Here is a 22,912-nt window from a genome sequence, read left to right as displayed (position 1 = left end):
AGCACGTAGTAGACGCTCAATGACTGTTTGCTTGGGTGCAAACAGATGATCAGTCGCAGTACTGTGTAACGAATGCTGTGCGGGGGTGTGTAAAGGGCGCCTATAGGAGTCCCGAGGAAGAGCAGTTCAGGAGTGTATGATCCACAGTCCAGCAGGCAGGAAATGTGCTCATTTTTAATGTGGGGGCAACCTTCCTCTATACTTAATCTACCGCTTTGGATCCTATTTGCATTTCTGTTCCCTGGCCTTGGACCAACTAGAGCAACTATAGCTGCCCTCTCCTTGTGTACCTTCTCCTTTGGCTGCTGAGACCAGCTCAGTCTAGAGTCAGTGCTCAAAATGCTCTCCTGTCTGGACTGTTGCAACATCTCCTTCCTCAGATGTGCAGTCTGACATCTCTCTACATGACTACCGGATGTGGCCTGAGCCCCGAGCAAGGCAGGAGTCCTCCCTGTGGCTCCACAGCCCATGGCTCATCAACCAGCCATGCTGCCTGCTTCCCACCAGGAGCAGCACAGACAGTGGCAGGTCACCTCCGGTTGCCGGTGGCTGGGCCCCAGGATCCCCACTCCAGCTCTGGTAGCCAGGTCCTCAGAGGGGATTTATTGCATTTGAGTTATAAGCATTGAAAGCCAACACCATCATGAAGCAGATTACCCAGACTACCCAGCTTAGCCAGACCCTTTCTTTCTCTCTTCTTCCTCTCACTGCCTCTGCCCTGCTCACCCCCTCACAGAGACTCTTTCCCCAGACATAATTTGGGCTTCTTTGCTCATAGAATAGGCCAGGCAGGAGAATATGGAGCATATTTCCTTGTGTGACACTTCAGACTCCTCAGATACCCTTCATTCTACAAGGTTGAAGATGGACCGTGCCAAGCTGGATGTTCCACAGGAGAGCCTTGTAGGCAGAGGTGTAAGCCTGTTTGCCCTGGCCTTCCAGTAAGCATCCTGCCAGCCAACAGGCTGCAGAACAAAGGCTGTAATGGGACAATGGGACAAGGAGGAGGGGAAGTAAAAGGCCTGTAATCAGATCAATCACCAGCCGGGTCCATCTGCCTGGGAGCCTGTCTCTGGCGATGGCACCAGGGAACGGGTCACATGTCTTGAAAAGCCTGCCTGTCCACTGGCTTGTCAGACCCCAGCACCAGACACTCTCATTTCCTTAATAACTGGTTACAGATCCTGAATCTATAAATTTAGCTAAACTCTCCTTGACCTTTCTGTATTTTTAGCCTATGCTGCTTCTCAGGATAACAACTTCCACGGTGGATTACTTGTCCTGACTTCATGTCAAGTTAAAAGAAATTCTGTCAAACTTGAAGACACTATCTTCTTAATTCTAGTTTCTGGTGTTGGTAACAAGTCGTGCTCAGCCCTCAGTACATGTTGTTGATTTGGGGGGTTGGTGTGGGGCAAGGAAGTTGACCTCTCTTCTCAGCTTTAAATTTTTCAGCTTTACTTGAGTTGTTTTTTTTTTAAAGATATATTCATTTATTTTAGAGCGAAAAAGAGAAAGGGGGGAGGGGCAGAGAGAGAGAGAGAGAGACTCTCAAGCAGACTACCCCATTGAGCATGGAGCCCAATGTGGGACGTGATCGCAGGACCCCGAGATCATGACCCAAGCCAAAAATCAAGAATCGAACACTTAACCAAGACACCCAGGTGCCCATCTGCTTTAAGTCTTAATATCTACCAGCTGTTCTCATGTAATGAATGACCCATCGGGCACCTCATTTGCTTTTTGTTTCATTCCCCTGGACGTTTCCTGCTTTTATTCGTCCCGTCTTGAACTATAGCAGCTATGAGAATTTAGACAGATACTCCCAGTGCAGGTTAACACCATGCTGAATGAAGCCTTTTGTTTCTCCCGCCTTCTTGGAGACTTTTTGATCTTTATGACTTTTACCCTTAGGGCTGATGTTTTCAAAGACTTCCAAAGTGAAGCCTTTCCTTTGAGCTGCAGAGGCTGTTGTAAAGAGGCCTCTTGTGTGGGTAGTTTGGATTAGACTCCCATGTTTGTCTTAGAATTGCTCACCTTGACCTTGATCTCCAGGCTTACTGTTTATCCACATCGCTTCTGCCAAGTTCCATAATGAAATGCTAAGTATCACTGTGTGATCTTACTTTGTGGACACCTGTAAAAATGCTAAGATTGGCCTCATTTTCGAGTATCCTTCTTGTTAAAAGCTCTGAGGCAGGGGGGAGCTCATCATGGCAGAATATTTTTAATTTGCCAACGGATTATACATTTACTGTCTCTGTCTGTTCCTTAGAAATCTGTAGGAAGGAGAGATCTCATTTGAAAACTGAAAACAAAACAAAACCCTGAAGCACGCAGGGAATAATTGCAGTTGTCTCACTTAAGATCATCCAGTGACTAACAGATCTGGGGTTAGAATCCTTTGCCTTTAACTCTTTCTAGAGTCTTGTATCTTTACTTTTACCTTGTTTCTTAATCCTGCAGCACCTTACTTAAAAGAAATTAAGGGGATTCATGAATGAAAGAAAACCCTTGGTAAATAACCTTAGCAAAGATATTTTTGGGAAAGGCTGAATCTGCTGATCTCTTCCTGTCTACGTGTCATCAGCCTTTTGGGGAAAAAATTGTAGCCAATTTAACAAACGTGAGTTTACCCAACTAGCTCTCCTGTCACTACCCTCCCCTTATCAGTTGGGATTTGATGGCCCCACGACTGATTTTCTTTTCTGCTTCATTAGTGTAGAATTGCAATGATTAGCTTAGCCTCTGCAGCCCTTACCCAGAGATAAGTCACTTTGATGTTTTTCATTATGTTGGGAAATTGGCAGCACACGACGCCAAGTTCATCCTGATCGCCGGAGAAGGCGGCGGCTCTGGACAGTCTGTTGCAGGGAGAGAGGAATACCCGGCCTCCTGGCACTTCACTGATGTTCAGTGAGAACAGCCTTGGCAACTGGTCTACCAAGCTGGCTGCTGCTAGATCGGAGGGGACACAAGGGCCTCCAGATGATTTTTCAATATACACTTCCCTGAGGCTATTTTTCTTCTCTTTTCAGACTCTAGAAGGAGGTTCATACCGGGGAAGCTTGAAAGACCCTGTAGGCTGCCTGAATGAGGGGATGACCCCACCCACACCTCCTAGAAACTTGGAAGAAGAACAGAAAGCCAAAGCCCTGAGAGGCCGGATGTAAGTGACTTTCCCCAGATTCTACCCTGGTGCGCATGTGTGTGCTGGACAGTGGGCTAAGGTCGGAGGAAGTTTGGGCAGAGGGGTTCCACTCACTGTATTTCCACTGATACCATTCGTTCTAAGTAAAGGTGACCTACATCTGTACAGGGTAACATTGGGATAAACAAGGCACTGCAGTGGCACTGACTTTAAGAATTTTAGGCTGAAGCATCGTCAGGGAGACAGCAGCTGTTACAGATAAAGTGTGCGTATCACCAAGGGCTGTGAGAAACTTAAAGCATGCTGATAAAAGGAAAACAACAAAATGCAGGGAACTATGGGACTATTCCTATGGTCCCATATTAGAGAATCCGCGGCAGAAAGTCTGGTAGAGTTTCACCTGAGGATCCATTTCTCAAACGTAGAGAAGTCCTAGATAGGAAAAGCATCTGTTGTGCCAGCTGGCCAGGGCCTAGCTCTGTTCCTCTAACGGTTTCATTTAGTACCCATGTATGGGTTTTGCTCCAAGAGAACCTCTTCACTTTTTTAAATATAGTTGGGGATAAATACAATTCACATTGCAGCCCATGTCACGAAAGCCCGTATTTTATGCAAGGGTTGAGTTATCCACTCTGATGTCGAGTCTGTCTTCTGTCATTTGAGATGATTAAGAAGATATCAGATACCAGCAAGGCAAAACCACAATTCCTCCAAAACTTTACTTTTCTTATCTTGAATTTGACTCCATGTTGGGAGCAGAGCTTGATGAGTCTTGGACGTGGCCTGGTGTGTGAGAGATCGTAAAGCCCAGAGAACTGGTCCCTTTGCTAATTAGTCCGTCCTTCTCCCTCAGACTCATTCCTTTAGCCTGGTCACAGACATGAGGATTAGCAAAACTGAGTGAGGCCAGGTCCTTCTGTTGCCTAGAAGCAGGCAAAGTGACCATTAATGACTTTCTTTCCTAGGAAACAAAAGTAGAAACGTCATAGCCAGGGCCTGGCCTCAGAGCAGGGCTGTCACCTCATGGTGGAGCTGGGCAAGTGTTTCTTCAGCTCCAAATTTACCCTCCAACTTTATGGGTACTCGGAGGAACCCCAAAAATGGAATAGAGGTGGAAAAATACCATCCCTACAAGGACATTTTCTAGAACTTGTACAAAGCTGGTTCTCTTTAGCTTCTCAGGGTTGTTTTTACATAAATGCAGAGTTGGAGCCGATGTTCCAGTCCTCTGCCAAGCCAAAGCAAAACTCAGATCACAGAGGAGACTTTCGTGGTAGCAGGTGGTCCTTGGCAAAGCCGGTCACTACTCTTGTCACTTTGGTTGAACGGGCCCATAAGCAGTCATGTAAGCCATTGTCCTGCTTCCAGATGGGATATTGTCTGATTTTGCTTCAACAGGCAAAACTTTGTGGTCTCTTTTACTCTTTTTACCCATTTCTTCTCCCTCTTATTACTCTCTTGCCTGACTCACAGCTCTCCACGTCCTGAGCTATCCTGAAAATCCAGCGATTACAATGTCTCATCACCCTTGCTGTAACTTATGGCCGTGATGAAAGAGAGGATGTGTACACGTCTGATTGTGGACTCTGTGTGAGGCTAGAGGCCAGGGAGTGGGAGTGGTGGTTGGGGGGGGCGGGGGCGGGGAGGGCAAGACACAGAGAATGGAGACTCGGTCCAAGCATCAAAGGGTTAAATGGGAGCTCCGTGGAGAAAAGATGAAAACAAATAGTTATTTGTCCAGGAAGGGAAAAAAGCTGAGAATGGACTTGATTGTCTTCAAGTTTAGCCACTCATTCATTGAACAATAGGTGTTGGACACCTGTCATGCACCAAAGTATGGGATGTTTCTGTAAGACAATAACAACAAAAGTCCTTGTTCTCATGGCAAGTGTACACTATATAAAGGGAGAAATTATATAATAAACAAAATAAAAATAAATTATTTAACATGTTAGAAGATGGAAAAAGAAAAAATAATAAGGGAGATTTGGAGTATGGTTGAGGCCATTTGCAGTTTTCAATGGTTCTGACATTTGCACAAAGACTAGAAGGGGGTAGGGAATTAGCCATTAGTCATGGAGGGAAAGTGCTCTTGGCTGAGGGAACAGCCAGTGCAAAACTTCTGAAGGATTTTCTGTACAAGATCCCAGCCATTCCCCACCATTGTGTTAACACAGAAATTAGAAATAGGTCTGACCTGTAGTTGGAAGAAATTTAGTTGGACCAAAGAATAACATTTACATTGTAAATAACTTTGACCAATGAAGACCTAAACATTTTTTTTAATGCTTTATTATCAGTTCAGTTTATTTGGCAATTAATCATGTACTGTCTTGTGCTGCATGTAACTTAAATCTTTTATGGACCTTTTCAAAATGTCTATTAATGTGTCATTATCTCCCCAAGTATTTCATTGGGGCTCCAAGGGGCGTGGTGCCAGGCCCACCAGCAGCACCTAGTCTAATCACTCCCCTTCCCCAAGGGCTGGAAAGCCCAAGACAGCCCTCACTCTGTCAGCAGATAGCATAGGATAAAAATATCGCCTGGAGACAGAGAGCTGGACTTCATCTCCAGAGGGCCCTCCCAGCCCCAAATTCCCACTCCCACTTTCCTGTGGGGTTTTACCACTTTCTTCTAAGCAGTAGCATGGGCCATGCTAAAGATATATTTAAATGCTTTTATTTGGCCTTGCCAGTTCCTTCCTGTGGCCTATAACACATGATTGTGGATTGTGCATATTAGAGGGAGGAAACTGGTTGGAAGCACTGGCCATGCCGATAAAGAAGTGCGTGTTCCTTTTCTTTCTCCCCATCACCCTGAGGCCCAGACCCGGGGACCTGTTGGTTCTCTGCGCTATGTAGATCAGGAATTTCAGATGAATTGCTTCCTGGGTTCAGAACAGTCACAATGCTTATGCTGGGGTCCCCTTTGGGCATCCCAGCGCTGTACCCCTTCTGCCACTTGGGCCCAAAACGCATTTGGGTGGCTCCAGGCAAAACTGTCTTCACACTTAGCTAGTCCGAGTCAGACTCCAGGAAAGGCGCACAGCACCCAGCCTGCCCCGGTGCGCCGCCCTGAGTGTTTTCTGTCCAGATCTTTACTCTTTGGACAGAAAGAAAGAGAAGTGCTTAGGTGTGGAGTCTCAGGGACTCCAGGGAGCTGGTCTGAGTAGCTTGCCAGGTGGCGGGCAACAGTGAAAGAGCAGAGTCTTTGGGCTGTGGTGGAATAGGTTCAGATCCCAACTCTGCCGGGGGCTTTGTCATCCTGGGCAACGTGGGCTCAGTATTCTCCTCTCTATAAAGCAGGGCTTACACTACCCACATGACAGAAGCATGAGAAACCCCAGATGAAGCACTGGCACAGAGCAAATACTCTGAGAGGAGGAAATCATGAACAAGAAAGAAACCAAGAAAGCAAGGGTCCTTGTAGTGGTTAAACCCCAGGTCTGCTGGGGAGAAGGGAGGCTGCTGCATTGAAGGTTGTGATTATGTGGTGCCTGCAGTCAGACCTCCTGTCCCTGACTGGGGGGGTTGCAGGCCAGGTACCAGGGCCACCTGTCTGAATAACGGCAGCTTCTGTATCTCAGAGGCCTCACTTGATGTTGGTGTCTCTAAAGCCTCAAAGGTTGGTTATCAAGCAAATGTCCTCCTCCTCTTGATAAGCACAGAATGGAGTTGAAATGAAGGAAGAGAAGTCTCATGGTGAGCCCTTGGCCTCAAAGCTTTCATAAGTCACTTTTGTCAAAGTGCCTGTGACTCCTCCTGCCTCGTATCAATACGGCTGTTCAGTTATAGATGAGGGAGGAAGAATCATTAAGAACAGAAAGGAAAAGGGGGATCCCTGGGTGGCGCAGCGGTTTGGAGCCTGCCTTTGGCCCAGGGCACGATCCTGGAGACCCGGGATCGAATCCCATGTCGGGTTCCCGGTGCATGGAGCCTGCTTCTCCCTCTGCCTGTGTCTCTGCCTCTCTCTCTCTCTCTGTGACTATCATAAATAAATAAATAAAAATTAAAAAAAAAAAAAGAACAGAAAGGAAAAGACTGAATGGTGAGCATCGTGGTCACCCCCCACCCCACACCCACCGCCGGCTGCTGTGTGCCATCTGGGAATCCGCCTCTAGGCGTGGGGCCCTCTCATAGAGAGAGCCCCAGAAAGCGCCTTCCTGCTTTTTTCTTCTTATTCTTTCTTTCTTCTTATTCTCCTGCCCAGGTTTGTCCTGAATGAGCTGGTGCAGACAGAAAAAGACTACGTCAAGGATCTGGGGATTGTGGTGGAGGTGAGTATGTGGCGCAAGGTGGGTCTGCGGTCACCCAGCCAGGGGCAGGTTGGACCCTACCTGAGCCAAGGTGTTTTTAACTTGAGGGTTACATGTATTTTGCTCTCTCTGGGTATTTGCAGAAATGAAACTAAAAATTACAGTAGATCGAATGAAATATATTGGGTTTCTTCTTTTCTTTTCTCCTTGAAATATCATGAGAGATTCAGAGGGAGATGGGGTCTCAAAGCTGCAGCATTTGGGGGAGCCTCTCGGTTAGAGCGGACTCCTTTCACCTTGCTTCAGGTGACCAAGTTACTGTCTCAAGAGCTCTTCTTTGGCATTTAATCATACGGACATGTAGTCTTCGGAGCTACCAGCCACCGTGACTACAAGCAGGGCACCCCCAACGAGACCTTGGGGCGTAGAGTCCTCTGAGATTGAGGAGGGGGTTATGGCTACCAAGAGGATAGACAAAGAAAAATCCACCCATAAGACAAGACTGACAAATCCACAGTTAAGAGTCAACTTGGTAGTAAATAAAATCGTGCTCTTGGGACGCCTGGATGGCTCAGCTTAAGCATCTGCCTTCAGCCCAGGGGATGATTCCAGTCCCAGGATCGAGTCCCACGTCGGGCTCCCTGCATGGAGCCTGCTTCTCCCTCTGCCTGTGTCTCTGCCTCTCTCTCACTCTGTGTCTCTCATGAATAAATAAATAAAATCTTAAAACAAAACAAAACATGCTCCCTCTCCTTGAGGGTTTACCTTAGGGGCATTTAGATGGTTGGATGAAAAAGACTCTCTTTAGGGGGCTGGGGAGACCAAGAAAGAGACCTAGAACTTCATCAGAGCTGCGTGTGTCGCCCCGCATGGGGTAAAGTCCTGGCCGAGCTCTGAGGAGCCCTGAGAAAGCACGGAGGAGCTGGCCCTCGGCCCCCTGCGGGGTGGGCCTGCCCATGGGGCTGCCCTATGGGGCGGGCAGGATAGCTTTCTTGTGAAGATACCCCACTGACCGCTGCCTCTGCTCTGTAGGGCTTCATGAAGAGAATAGAAGAAAAGGGTGTCCCCGAGGACATGCGAGGGAAGGATAAAATCGTGTTTGGAAATATCCACCAGATTTACGACTGGCACAAGGAGTAAGTGCTCCGCGGTCCGGAGAAACCCGGGACCCTCCGTCCTCCCCTGCACCTGACCTTCGGGGTCGGGTCAGGTCAGGTCGGGGGAGAGGCTGACGTCACTGATCTTCTCGCTGAGCAATACTGCAGTTCTGAAGGATGTGGCTTCCCCCCCTTACACCCCCTTACACCCTCTTCCTCCTTTTAGCTTTTTCCTGGCTGAACTGGAAAAATGTATCCAGGAGCAGGACAGACTGGCCCAGCTCTTCATTAAACACGTGAGTGCGCCCGCAGCTCCGGGCCCCGCCACCGGGCTCCTGGACCGGCCTTTGTCCTCCCCGGGCCTGGGCGGCTCGTGGTGGAGCGGCTGCCCCCCTCCCCCCGCTCAGGCGCTGATCCCAGGGCCCTGGGGTCGAGCCCCACGTCGGGCTGCCCACTCGGCGCGGAGCCTGCTTCTCCGTCTGTCTGTCTGCCGTCCCGGCTGGGCGCTCGCGCTCCCCCCCCCCGTCCCCCTCTCCCCCCACCTACCTTCCCCCCCGCCAGCCTGAGCACCTGCCCTCTGCCTCGGCAGGAGCGCAAGCTGCACGTCTACGTGTGGTACTGCCAGAACAAGCCGCGCTCCGAGTACATCGTGGCCGAGTACGACGCCTACTTCGACGTAAGCGCTGGGCCGGGCCAGGGTCGGGGAGGAAGGGTGGGCAGGTGCCCCCACGGCTCCGGGACCTTCAGGCCCGGGCTGCCTTGGCGGGGCCAGGGCCCGGCTCGGAGGCCCCGGCGGCCAGGTGGCCCGCTGGCGGAGGCCCGTTGGCACAAGGACCGTGACCCACTCTCCAGGGCTCTGTCCCCCGAGACTGCTCCGAGGCACCTGCAGGTCTCCACTCCCCTCCCCAGGGCTTCTCTCAGGCTCCTTCCAGGAAGGTGCTCGCTTTGCTCGAGGACAGGCCAGGCCGCCCCCGGGAAGAGCCCTGGGCCGACCGTGGGCAGATCTGTGTTGAGGGCCCAGCCCGTTGGGCCCGGGCCCTGGGAGAGGCCCCTCTGACGCGGCCCTGGAGCACCAGAGACCACAGACACCCCTTCCCCTTCCACCTCGTCCCCAGGGGTGGGGCGAGGACACAGGCGGGAGGTACGTGCGTTGCAGAAGGTGGCCGCGAGGTGTGCTGTGTGTTGTCTGAAACACACGAGCGGCTGTGTGGGCAGCTCTGCCCCTCACGTTGTTTGAGGATTCTAGAACTTTATGGCAAACGGGAAGGCGTGTCCTTCTCACCTTGAACCCTAATGCCCAGGACTCCAGTTCTTTGGCTCCTTTTTCCTCTAACGTCGCTCCCTTGTGTTCCAGGAGGTGAAACAGGAGATAAATCAAAGGCTGACCCTTAGCGACTTCCTCATCAAGCCCATTCAGAGAATCACAAAATATCAGTTGCTCCTCAAGGTAAGAGAGCAGCGAGCCTGAGGCAGGGCCGGAGAAGGCTCTTCCTGGGCTCTGAGTTGGCGAGCAGGTCAGCGTGAGGCTCTGTCCCCACCACACTTTCCCCATGAACTAGGCCGGGGAGGGGGGTGCCGCCTTGTGGGCTCTTATCTTCTGTCCTCTACTTGGGTCAGCTCTGCCTCCAAACAAATTGCACGCATGTCATTCCTGTCTTCAAGGTTGACGGTTAGTTCACTTTCAAGTCGCTTTCTTCCTTTGTCACCATCACTCACTTGGGATCTTTAAAAGATAAAAAATAGGAAGAACATAAAATCAGAGCGACCACAAGGAGAAAGAAAAGCAAAGGCAAGGCCCTGGAAAGCTTAGATGAGGAATACCTAAAATCTGATCATATTTTACTTTTTGAAGCGGTTTGATTTGGTTTGTCTTACAGAATGTGAGGTACATGGAAGAGAGACTGAGCTCTCCTTTCTCCCAGGCTTTCTGGACATAACTTCCCCCTCTCCCCCCTCTCCCTCCCTTTCCCCATAGCTTTTCCTCTTTTGAGTATCTGGGGGTTTTCTCCCTGTTGTTGTTTCCGATGTGACTCATAACGTCCTACCTCCGCTTCTGTGACACACTGCCATGTCTGTTGGGGAGGAAAGTTGTCTGGGTGTCATTGAAGGTTTTACGATGCTGGGTTTTTTATGGCGCTCTGTTGGCCTAACCGATGTCACCCTCCCGCACCCTTCCCCGCTTCTCCCACTTGCTAGGACTTCCTGAGATACAGTGAGAAGGCTGGCTTGGAGTGTTCGGATATCGAGGTGAGTCTTCTCGCAGCGCTGGCCGTCCTTGGCGATGGTGTTGGGTGTCCTATCTAAGGGGGAAGAACTGGCTCTGGAGGGCCGGGGGTCTGGGCGGAGTCCTCTCAGAGCCCCTTGCAGAGAGCAGCTCCACAGGATGGGGAACAGCCAGTAGTAATGAACACACTGAGTGTTTTTCTCAAACCTGAGAATTCTGTCCTGGGAAACACCAGAGTTTCGCTCCTCTCATGTTCTCCACGTGGCTCCAGGGACTTATGGTGGGAAAGGGGGATATTTGAGTCCTCTGACATCCTTCAGATTCAGGGTTCCCGTGTGCAGTTTCATCCATGAGTCCAGGTACTATCCGAGTTCAACACATAACATATCCTGTTTTCACTCCCTCCCCTACCCCCGAGGATTACTCCCTAAGTGAAGTCCTTTGAAACAATGTCACCATGGGGATTACTTTAAGCCAGAGAGGTTACAGACCATTCTGGTAGGTCATTTTAGGTTAAAACCTCTAGTGTTTCACAAGCCAGGCTGGGCTGTTGCTTAGGCAGCCGAGAAGCAACAGAGGGAAGAAAGAAAATATGAGAAGGAAAGAGAATCACTAAATAAAAGTGGGAAGGAGGAAAAGGCTGGCTGGGTAGCGTTCTCCGCCACGTGGGGTCCCTGATTCACATGGAGCCCTGCACTGTTGACCAACACCCCAACTAGAACAGAAAAGCCCGCACTGCTCTAGGAGTGGACTGCAGGGACCAGTGTCCTTGCCTGGAATCAGGGAGCCCCCGGGAGGTCCCTGTCTTCCCGCACGGAATTGCCCTAAGCTTCCTGCCTGAGTGCTCATCCCCGTCCTGAGCTGCTATTGTTCTTTCCCACAGAAAGCAGTGGAGTTAATGTGCCTTGTTCCAAAACGCTGCAATGACATGATGAATCTGGGACGCCTGCAGGGCTTTGAGGTGAGCCCTTAAGAATGCTCTGAGCCTTCTCTCTTCTGGACAGCAGGAGCCCGGGCTCTGAGGCCGCTTCCCTTTGAAGCCCCGTGCCCGCCTCCTCCGCCGCCTCTACTCACCATCTGTGCCTTCACGCCAGGCCCCTCTGGCTCATGGGCCCAGAAGATTGATCTATTTAGGATATCCAGTGATAGGGCAGTCAGAGGAAGCTACAGAGCAGTCCACCAAGCTGGAGTCACAGTTAGAGGGGGTTAGAAAGACCCCAAATTCCTTGTAACTGTAGACCTGCTGGTGACCTCTCTCCTTTGCTTTCTTGCTTGAGAAATTCAAGGACTATGCAGGACTATGAGGGAGAGTGGGACTATGGGATGGAAGTAGCAAGAGAGGGAAAATGGAACTTTTTTTTTTTTTTTTTTTTTGGAGAGAGAGAGACAGTGGTTCTAGTAAATAGGTCTACATAACGGCTGGCTCGTTAGTTAAATGAACATTTAAAGCTTTAAAACATCATGTACACATTTCTGTTCTTTGAAGAAGAGAATCAATCTTAGGAGAAACAGCTAGATGTCCCCAGAATTTTGGCTTCAGTGAATAATTAGTTTGCTAGGGCTACCATAACAAATTCCCACAGACTGGGTGGCTTAAACAACAGAATTTAAAATCTCACTTTTCTGGAGTCTAGGAGTCTGAGATCAAGGTATAGGCAGTGATGGTTTCTCCTGAGGGCTGTGAGGGACAGATCTGTGCAGGCCTGTCTCCTTGGCCTGTAGATGGCCGTCTTCATGTTCACACGACATTCTTCCTGTGTCTTCACATTGTCTTCCCTCTGTACATTTTTCTGTATGCAAATTTCCCCTTTTTATAAGGACACCAGTCCTGTTCTAGTAGATCTCACCGTAATAACCTCCCTGTAACTTGATTCCCCCTGAAAAGATCCTATCTCCCAATATGGTCACATTCTGAGATACTGGTGGCTTGGACTTCAACATATGAATGGGGAGGCGGGGGCAATTCAACCCATAACAGTGAATCTTTGAAGAAAAAGTTGACTTTCCTACTTTAAACTTGATAATTGGCTGCCTTTAGTTTATATCCAAACCTCATATGCTAACTATATCTAATATCTGTTTTGAATATTAATTTAAAATTGGAACTGACACAATTATTGACTGGCATTTAATGATTGTTGAACCCCTTAGAGAAAGATGTGGATCTTCTAATCCTGCTTCCTGGTAATTCTACAACCTAAGATTTTATTATTCCTTTCTAGAGAAAAGGGGTTCTTGGAAGTTGATATAACAAGGGGAAATGAAGGAAGTTGATATAATAAGGAAAATAATAGCTTTTTTCCCCTGGCTAAATTAGAATAGAATAGGATAGGATAGAAATAAGGCAGACTGGTCTATAAGTAAAGTTAGGAGATGCTACATTCAGGTTTGAGTTACTGAATTAGATTCATTATGTTCTTGATCCCAATTGTCTTGTCCTCCCCACCTTTCCAGCCCTTCCTGGTATCCCTGTCTGCCATTGCTTTGTTCCTGTGACCAGGAACTATGTGGAGGGTTTTCTTTGCTGTTTATTTTTCATAGATTCCCAGTTCTCCACCTGAGGCATTAGAGCAAGCAGGGGTTTGCAGCAGAAAGATACCCTGAGTCCTTATATGGGTTTTCTCTAGGCACACTGGATCAAGTTTTTACACTTTCTCCCTTGGGACGATGCCAGGTCTATTCCGAGGCTATTCTGAACAAACCATGTAATCCCTATTGCCTTATGCTTTGATGTGCCCCTGTTTCTGAGGAGGAGTCTGGCTTGACTTTCTCTGGGTCTTTGGGGGCACTGAGCACTGACAGGAATTCAACATCAGCATTAGACTCCACAGGAATTGTGTTGTGCGTGCACATGTGAGTGCACAGAAGGCCACACGCAGACTGTAAAATTATCTTCTCTTTTCAGTCAAGCACCACCATCTCCTTTTTCCATCAAGTCTCAGAGAATCTGCTTTGAGTTCCTTCAGCTAATTAAAAAGGACCATGAACATCCCTCTGTCCCTTCTAAAATCCTGGGCTTTGGGCCTGGGAGAAGCTCACCTCCTCCCGTAGATTCTCTCTCTTAAATTCTCTCTAGCTTTCCCTTTGGCATCAGCAGGGCTGTAATTCATGGGTCAGGCTCTTATGTAACAGTAATAGAGCTTTTAGAGCTTTCCTGGCTAGCTGGTCACTAGCTTAATATTAACTTTGGACCAGGGTAGAGATAAGCCTGTTTGGCTGCTGACCTTGACAGTAAGGAGCCGTGATCCAAGCAGAGAGCAGGTGTTTCTCAGGAATGGGAAAGAAAAATGACCCGTGTGCTAGGTACTGTTTGGAATAAGGCATCATGTGCAGAGAATGACCCACATTTTTACTAAACAGCAGAAGTCATCACCTGAGAGAGTATGGTTCAGAGGAGGCCCTCTGGCTGCTATCAGATATCAGCTGTCAGCATGTTCTTGCTGCAAACAGTAGAGAAAGCAAAGCTCTCCAATGGCTTCTGTGAAGACCTGCTGGGTTGGACCTAATTTCCTTTGAAGATGTGAAGATGTGTCTGAAAATCAGGCTAGAAACCAGCAAACCACATAGACTTCCCCCTCTGTGAGCTGGCAAGTGGCCTGCTAGCTCAAAGCATTTTAAGAAGGATCACAGGACCCCGAAAAATATCTTGTAAAACATGAGCACCTGTATATGCTACTCTAACTGTACCTGTTGATCGATAGCAGGAGACGAAGACTTCAGAATTAAACTAATTGACTCCATCCTGAAATCATAGAAGAAAATGACAGGGGCCCAACTCATTAGATGACTTGTCATCCTGCCAACATCACTTCCCTTGGCCGCAGGTTGGTTCTAGGTCCATGGCCATAAGAGTACCCCAGGTCCTTGGCCCATGCCACGAGGGAGCCAAGCAGACAACATCTCTCAGAGCTCTGAGGACAGAAAGGCTACAGGTGTCACCCACTTTCTGTTCTCCTTTTAATAAAAAATAAGAAGAGCAGGATAATATTTGAACATCTTTTTAGCTAATCATTTTACCTTCCTCCCTTCTGGCATTTTCTTAGGGCTGCTTCTTAGTGGTTTCATAGCCTTCTTTCCCTTCTCCCCCTCTCCCCAGGGCTCTGTGTCTGCCCTACCTGAGTGAGATGGATCCTAATTCAGTCTCTAACTAGAGCCCTGAGGCTTTTAGTGTCAGGTCTGTTGTCTGTGTTCTTACGGGGGCAGGTTTGTAGACACAGAGAGCTGTGGCCCCCTCCCGGTTTTTCACCTCCTTCACCCCACTTCCTTGCACTTGCTTCCATCAGGGCACCCTGACCGCCCAGGGGAAGCTGCTGCAACAGGACACGTTCTATGTGATTGAGCTGGACGCAGGCATGCAGTCCCGGACCAAGGAGAGGCGCGTGTTCCTCTTTGAGCAAATTGTCATCTTCAGTGAACTGCTAAGGAAGGGATCCCTCACCCCGGGCTACATGTTCAAAAGGAGCATCAAGGTAAGGCTCCCGCCAGGGATGACAAGGGACAGGGAAGAGCCAATCCTGGGAGCTGCTTCCCTAAGACAGAGATCTGGAGCGAGTACAGATTCAGAACCTTGATGGTCTTTCGGCCAAAGAAGCTGTGGGTGCGAAGCTCAAGTATTTTGAGAGAAAGAGACAGGCTGAGTGCAGGTCCTGCAGGTCCTGCTTGTTCTCCAGGATCAGGCCATTCACTCAAAGTCAGAAACCAGCGTGGTTAGCTGTTGGATCCAGGACAAAATTTTGGAAATGACTCCTGAAGTAAATACTTTGAGGAACTGTACCATGTTGTTGTTGTTTTTTTTTTTAAACCACTTAAAAATGAAAAGAATCAACTTGGTTTCTTCCAGATGAATTACTTGGTCCTGGAGGAGAACGTGGACAATGACCCCTGCAAGTTTGCACTCATGAACAGGGAGACTTCTGAGAGGGTCATTCTGCAAGCTGCCAACGCAGACATTCAGCAGGCCTGGGTGCAGGACATCAATCAAGTCTTAGAAACACAGCGAGACTTCTTAAATGGTAGGTACAGGCCTGGCTTCTAATAGGGCCATTTTCAGGGGACCCCACACCTCTGAGCTCCCTTGGGTCTGGGCTTACAGTGACTTCATGAGCCCAGATGACATTTTATACAGATGATAGGTTTGTAGTTTTCAGAAACACTTTGTTTAGGATTTTTCTGAACCTGGATAGGTCAGTGGAGCAGATGGAACATGATAAGGAAGCCCCATCTTTCCAAAAGAAGAGCCGAGACACAGCATATATGCCTGCGGCCAAGACTGACAGCTAATAGTAGTTGCAGCAGAAATCTGAATAGGGCGTATCCCCCTTGTCCTAGGGGCTGAGTATCAGGGTCCTGTGTTTTCGCATTTGGTGGCTAATGGCTAGTGTTTTCACAGGTGATAACTGGGAGTTTGACAGATCAGTGGGAGAGCCTACATAAGTCCCCTTGCCAGCCATCCTGAGCCTTTCGAAGGAGAGGTGACTGATTCCTAAGCTCTCAGTTTCAGTAATACCGTGAACTGCCCAGAACTCATGATTATGCAGAGAGTGTAGCTGTCTACGGACCCTGCAGGAGTCCCCTACCTGGCAGTGGAAGCCCAAGTGATAGGGCGCTGCTACCTTGTTTGCATTTCTTTTTTTCTTTTCACCGCTGGCGTTGTCTCCACATTGAGCTTACCATGTGACAGGAAGTGTACGGTTTTAAACCAGTGCTCATCTCTCAAGTTGATGCACTCAGAAGTCTCTGTGCAGAAACAGAACTGGAAGCTGAAGGCAAAATGTAGCCAGAAATGAAGTTAGCCCAGAGACTTAGCAAGCACGTATGGGTATGCACACACACACACACACACACACACAGACTGAGCAAGCATGCATGCCCATATGCACGCACACATGCATGCACACACAGACTCAGCAAGCATATATGCCTGTATGTACACATGCATACACGGACTGAGCAAGCACACATGCCCGTATGTATGCACACACATGCATGCACATATGCCTGTATGTACACATACACACACACACACACACACGGACTGAGCAAGCACATATGCCCATATATATGCGCGCACACAGAGATTTAGCAAGCACATGTGCCTGTATGTACACATACAGATAGGCACACACAGACTCAGCAAGCACACATGCCCATATGTGCACACACACGCATGCACATGGAGATTCAGCAAGCACATATGCCTGTATGTACACATACACAGACATGCACACGTGGACTGAGCAAGCACGCATGCCCACGTGTACACATACATGCATGCACACATAGACTCAGCAAGCACATGTGCCTGTATGTACACATACACACACACCTACAGACTCAGCAAGCATATATACTCATATGTACACATACACACACACACACTGAGCAGCATGTATGCCTGTATATGCACACACACCAAAGCACCGACACAGATCCACTGTCAGATGTGTCACCCTTGCCAGTAGTAGAATCTGGACTCTTTTGAACGGTACAGGCAGCACTGGTTGGTTGTCCAGCGTGGACCTGAATGCTATGGGGAAAGGTTAAACGTGACATACCACTTGAGGACCGTGAGCAAATCATAACATTTCTCTGGGCCTCTGTTGGCTTGTTTGGGGAAAAGGAGGGACGATCTGCTCTGCCCACATTGGCACGTGCTCTGGTGTGCCTGCCAGCAGTACTGGAAGCGGGGAAACATGGCACAGCTCCCTGTAGACAATATCAGCTAACTGCATGGTAAGGGATTTCACTCATCATATTTACTTTAAAACAAATGAAAAGAAATTATATAGCAAGATAAACATGAAACTTCAAAGCAATCTCACACTGCGTCAGAGTATTTGAGGGTCATGCCCCCGGACCCCCCAGCTGTAGAACAGTTTGGTGAAAAAAACTTTGTGATCTCTAGGGTTCTTTCTCATTCTAAAAAATCTAAAATTAAACACCAGCCCAGCCCTGAGGGGATAGCAGCAGAAGTTGTATATAGTTTACAGGTTCTGAATGTAGAACTTTCAATCAACACCTATGTTGATAAAATGATTTTATACAAAAAGTGCACATATGTAAAATATATTCATTAAATTGCATTCTAGTAGTTAAGAACTTCTATCAGAAGTTCTAAGCTGGGATGAGATTTTTAAGTTTATCGATTCAGTACAAAAGACAAATAAGAAAAAATCAAAACCGGAAATAATTGAAATAACAATGGCGCACACACATGGAGTCCTTTCTCTGGGCCCAGCACAGTGCTAAGCATGTGCGCACATGTATTATCACATTTAATCCTCTTGTCAACAGGGAAAGGTAAATCCTCTCATCCTGGATTTTTCAGGTGAGGAAAAGGAGTCAGGGAGATTAATAAACTTGTCCAAGGTCACAAAAACAGTAAGTGATGAAACAAAGACTTGAACCCAGAACTATATAACTTAATATTGGGCTTTTAACCATAAACTACAGCATAGTCGCTGGCGGTAGGGCGCACGTTTATCTACGAGCTCCCTAGCAAACAAAGCAAAGAAAGAAACAGGATCAGGCTTGAGATTCACAGCTTCCTAAGACCTGAGTAGCGCAGACTGAGGCCGGCAGAAGGACGAAGGCCCTCTGTGTAGCTCACTTAGAAAGCCGTAATATTCTGAAACGCTTCAGCACGGTTATTGCATATAATCAGGTCGTACTCCCAATTCCATGTGATGGGTCTGATCCATACGGTCAGCGTGATGAGGCCTGCTTCAAAACTCTCTGCTGTCCACTTAAAACTTGGAACTGCATTTCTTTGAGTGTAGTTGGTGATCCAGGCTTTTACATGGTTCCAAGGGACCTTTCTCTTAGTTATAGTGAATTATGGAGACATTCCTGAGCTAGATTATCCATACTTAAATATTTAATGCCTACAGAGTACCCTCCAGGGAGAAAGGCTGAGCTCTGGCCGGAGCCTGTTTTATACTATGACACACTCGAGGGACAAGGATGTGATGATAGAGCAGGGCCAGGCATCTTTTACTCAGAGACATGTGCAGGCATCTCAGGGCCAATATTACCCTCCTGAAACCTCAAAGGTGAAGAAGTGTGACCCTGTGTTGAGTCCTACTGAAATACATACTTATCACTCTAGAAATATCCCTGTCCATGAAAGTTCTCTAGGCACCAGCTGTTAACCCACTCAAATATTTGTTACAGAGGATCTTGATAAGAATGACAAAAGTGGGCCAGCCCTTGAAGTCATCATTGCCCTGAATGGCTTTGCCTTGGCTATACCAGCCTGAGAACTCGGGCCAGGCCTTGGAACTTTCTTATCTTAAACTCTGTAAACCAAAGCTCACACCTTTCCTCTATCTCTGGACTTCTACTAACTACCATTCTCCCAGTCTCCAAACTGGAGTGACCCTCAGCCCTTGCCTCCCCCTCCCATCGGGCCTGTGGCCGTCGAGGCTCCCTCCGGAACACCTGCCACCCTGTAGCCATTCTACAGTCTCCCCGGCTCTGCTCTGTGTGGGCCCCTCGCTGGTCACTATCTCACAGTTTCTGAATCAGCCTCTCTAGTCCCTCCTCCCAACTGCCACGAAGTTAATGTTCTTTGAATGTGGCTCTGGTGAAAGAACTTAAAATGTTCAAGGTCATTTAGTCCAGTCACTCTTTGTGATCTTCAGAATGACACCCAAACCCATTAGGCTGGCTTTGTAGATCCTTCAACCACGGCACCAATAACCTCCCTTATGTGTCTCGTCTCCTCTTCCTCCACGGAGGCGCATGGCCTTCTGCTGCCACAGGTAATCTGGCTGCATCCTGTTGCCCAGACACACTTCCCACTTGCCTACCTCCTGCAGAGTCTGAAGTGTTATCACCACCACCCCGGGTACATACACGCACGTGCGCGTGCACACACATACACACAAAGCCTTCTCTCCCTCCTTTTGCACAACACCAGGCACCTCATAGAGGGTATCGCTTCGTGTTTGCGTTTTCCTCATTAAGGTAGCTTTCTGAATTCTCACGGTAGATCGTATGTTCCTTTAAAACAAGGGTAGTGTCTTCCTCGTGTATCACCACAATGCCTGGCACAAAGCCCATTATAATAAGCTTCCAAATCCTTGTGGGATTCCCCGGGGCTTAGAGTAACCGTCCGCTCTTACCCCACAGCCCTACAGTCACCCATTGAGTATCAGCGGAAAGAAAGGAGCACAGCCGTGATGAGGTCCCAGCCGTCCAGGGTTCCCCAAGCCAGCCCCAGGCCCTACTCCTCTGGCCCCGCGGGCTCTGAGAAGCCTCCAAAGGGCTCCAGCTATAACCCACCACTGCCACCCCTGAAGATATCTACCTCCAATGGCAGTCCAGGGTTTGACTACCACCAGCCTGGGGACAAGTTTGAGGCCAGCAAGGTAAGTGACAGCCCGCTACCCCCACCCCCACCACTCTGAGGGGCCACCTCCAGGCTCACTGTAGGAAGTAGCTTCTTTTTCATGCTGTTCCTTTGACCAGAAACAACCCACTAAATACAGCCTCATCTCAATCATTTCTCTTTCTTCCCCTGCAAATGGAGTTAGACCAGTTCCCTCTGCTCAGACACTCTGGGTTAAAGGGCTGTTGTTGTCTGCAGAAAATTCTGCAAATGTAAGGTAATATCGTAGCAGCAGTTTTGACTTACACCAAGTAGAGTAGCTATAGTTTGGGTCACCTAAGTCACAACTCTAGTGTCTGACATCTTAAAGAGATGGCCCTTTCTCACGGGGAGCTGCGGCACAGTCCTTCACCGTCTACTGGCTGATGCAGCGAGGGGAAACTGCGCCTCTGGGGGTGAATGGGAAAGCAGCCTTGGATTAGACGTTTATCACAGGTAACCCACGATTCAAACATCACCACGGGAGCAGCATAGAATGAACTGTAGACCCAGTCTACACAGCCGTTTTGACCCTACAGAGCAGCAGGTGTGAGAAGAATAAGTGGGAAAAGTGCTAGATTAGGAATCCAGGCAATCTGGTTCCCATTCCAAATTCTGCAGCTCACTTGTTCCAGGACCTTAGCAACCTCTTTAATCTCATGAGGCCCCAGTTGCCTCTAGAACTTAATGGATCTGTGAATAGTGTCTACACTTTTTTATTCACGTGTTCTGATCTTACAGTTTTATTTGTTTTATCCAAATGATTAGATGATCTTGATTTTTGACATTCACTATTAATAATAAATGAACTAAGTTTTTTTTTTAAGTCAGCTATTAATGTCTGAGGTCAATTCTGTATTAGAATAACTGTCCTTGACCTATTTCATCACATTACCTGGAAATGATTTTCTATGATGAAAACCCCTCGTGAATTCGTTGAAGTCATATTGGCCTTTTGTCAAACTTACGGAAGATTTCCTGGCTCTGATCACACTCTGGGAGGTAGCCAGGCCTCCCTGGGGGGGAGGTACAGGTGTGCAAGCAGCTTTCCTGCGGTCGTCCTGTGAAAAGGCCACAGAGGCAGGCCCTCTTGTATCAATGAATACGGGCAAGGCCAGAGGAGTTTTGTTCCCACTGGAGTTGGGTCAGGGTAGGTCATGGTCTTGCCTTTGAACGGGGCAAACATCTCATTGTTACTCCCGGCTCAAAGAAGATCAGAATGTAGCAGAAGATCGATGCTTTTTTGAAAGGAAGAAAAAAATGTTTCAAAGGGTCTCTCTGTGCCCCGGACCTGACCTTTGCCCCAACATCCCTCTGCCCAGGTGCTCTGTACCCCTGTGCATCTGCCACACTCTTGCTCACATTAGAGGATGCTGGTGGGAAGGTTGCAGGCTCCGGAGGCTTCCAGAGGAGAGGGTTTATACCTACTTGCCTACCATAGGCAACCTTGTTGTAAAAAATAGAATTTCGAAGCTTGTCTCTAGATACAACTTTATGGCTCAGGATAATCTTCTGCCTGGTATTCACCCTGCCAGTGGGCGGTTTGGCCTCTAACCCCGCAGGGCTGTGGAGCCAGCCGTGCGAACCAGCCTTCTTGTTGTCCGTGCCCCTCTCGCCCTTGTGTCCTAGCAGGGCGACCTGGGAGGCTGCAACGGGACCTCATCCATGGCCGTGATCAAAGATTATTATGCACTGAAGGAGAACGAAATCTGTGTGAGCCAAGGTGAGGTGGTCCAGGTCCTCGCCGTCAACCAGCAGAACATGTGCCTGGTGTACCAGCCTGCCAGTGACCGGTCCCCCGCGGCCGAGGGCTGGGTCCCGGGCAGCGTCCTGGCGCCCCTCACCAAAGCCACGGCGGCAGCAGAAAATAGTGACGGAAGCATCAAGTAAGTGCCTCGTTGGCTTCCCCGGGAGAGGAGTGTGTGGATTAAAAAAAATCAAAACCAAACAAAGAACACAAAAAAAATGCAAACACACGCTAGGGAATTCCTGCTGCTTTTTCTCGACAGTACCACCGGAACCAATGTTTGAGTGCTGGAACCACACGCAGCATGGGGCATCCAGGCTGGATTGTTCCAGGCTCTTTTGATGCTGTTGACAGTAGTGGCTGTGGGTTTGTTTTTTGTTTTTTGTTTTTTTTTCCCCTTTTCATTTATAATTTTCTGTTCATTTTTTCCCTCCCCTCCCCCATTAAGAAAAGAACCCTACTGAAACCCTAGATGACAAAAGGCATGCCTTCTGTTGCTCCATTTGACCTACCACAGGATTCACTGGACTGGACTTTATTTATATTGTATTAAGTTACTGATACATAAATATATATATATTTTTTTTTTGATTGACGCCAAAAAATGACCTTAGCACAAACGCCAGACCTGTATAGGTCAGAGGCCTGCTGCTTCTCCCAGGAGAGAGGGAACTTTTTGGTTGTCTGTGGCAATTTCTCTGTACAGATTGTAACTTTTTTTTTTTAATTTCTCCCCTCCCTGTCACTTTAATATATATGTTCATGGTAATTTGTAAAATATTTCTTTTCCTAATTTTGGTTGCGAAGACCCTTCCGAACACATTCCTGTATAAAGTATTTTGCACTATTTAAAGAACCCCATATGGATGAAGTCAGGTTGTGCAATATAAATGGAGAGTCACAATGTTCATCATTGTACCTGTAATGTAACTAATAATTTTAAATGTACTATTTTAAATATGTAAAATAAATTTTCACCATGAGCATGTTTTAATGAGGCTAAAGACTAGTTGACCCTTTTTCCCCTATTTCACTATTCTGGGAGTTTTAAATGTGCAAACAATTCTT

At 48.1% G+C, this 22,912-nt stretch overlaps 1 protein-coding gene across 23 annotated transcripts in view; it reads left to right on the top strand.

Moving 5' to 3' along the window:
• The window catches only part of KALRN (kalirin RhoGEF kinase), a 661,253-nt gene that overhangs the window by 594,073 nt on the left and 44,268 nt on the right, over positions 1-22,912 (top strand). For 11 of the 23 annotated variants that reach the window (XM_041763076.1, XM_041763066.1, XM_041763054.1 and 8 more), the window contains 12 exons: positions 3,039-3,169; positions 7,361-7,427; positions 8,439-8,542; positions 8,730-8,799; positions 9,093-9,179; positions 9,858-9,950; positions 10,700-10,750; positions 11,611-11,688; positions 15,011-15,196; positions 15,568-15,739; positions 19,860-20,098; positions 21,727-21,983. In XM_041763076.1, the coding sequence (XP_041619010.1) occupies positions 3,039-3,169; positions 7,361-7,427; positions 8,439-8,542; positions 8,730-8,799; positions 9,093-9,179; positions 9,858-9,950; positions 10,700-10,750; positions 11,611-11,688; positions 15,011-15,196; positions 15,568-15,739; positions 19,860-20,098; positions 21,727-21,983 (1,535 nt within the window). Of the gene's footprint in view, positions 1-3,038; positions 3,170-7,360; positions 7,428-8,438; positions 8,543-8,729; positions 8,800-9,092; positions 9,180-9,857; positions 9,951-10,699; positions 10,751-11,610; positions 11,689-15,010; positions 15,197-15,567; positions 15,740-19,859; positions 20,099-21,726; positions 22,828-22,912 lie in introns of those variants that run through there. The other 12 variants (XM_041763120.1, XM_041763254.1, XM_041763211.1 and 9 more) reach the window with 4 other exon arrangements.

This window comes from Vulpes lagopus, chromosome 1 (assembly GCF_018345385.1).
Source record: "Vulpes lagopus strain Blue_001 chromosome 1, ASM1834538v1, whole genome shotgun sequence".
NCBI lineage: Eukaryota > Metazoa > Chordata > Mammalia > Carnivora > Canidae > Vulpes > Vulpes lagopus.
The sequence above is the reverse complement of the archived record's forward strand: the minus strand, read 5'-3'. Positions and strand labels throughout refer to the sequence as shown.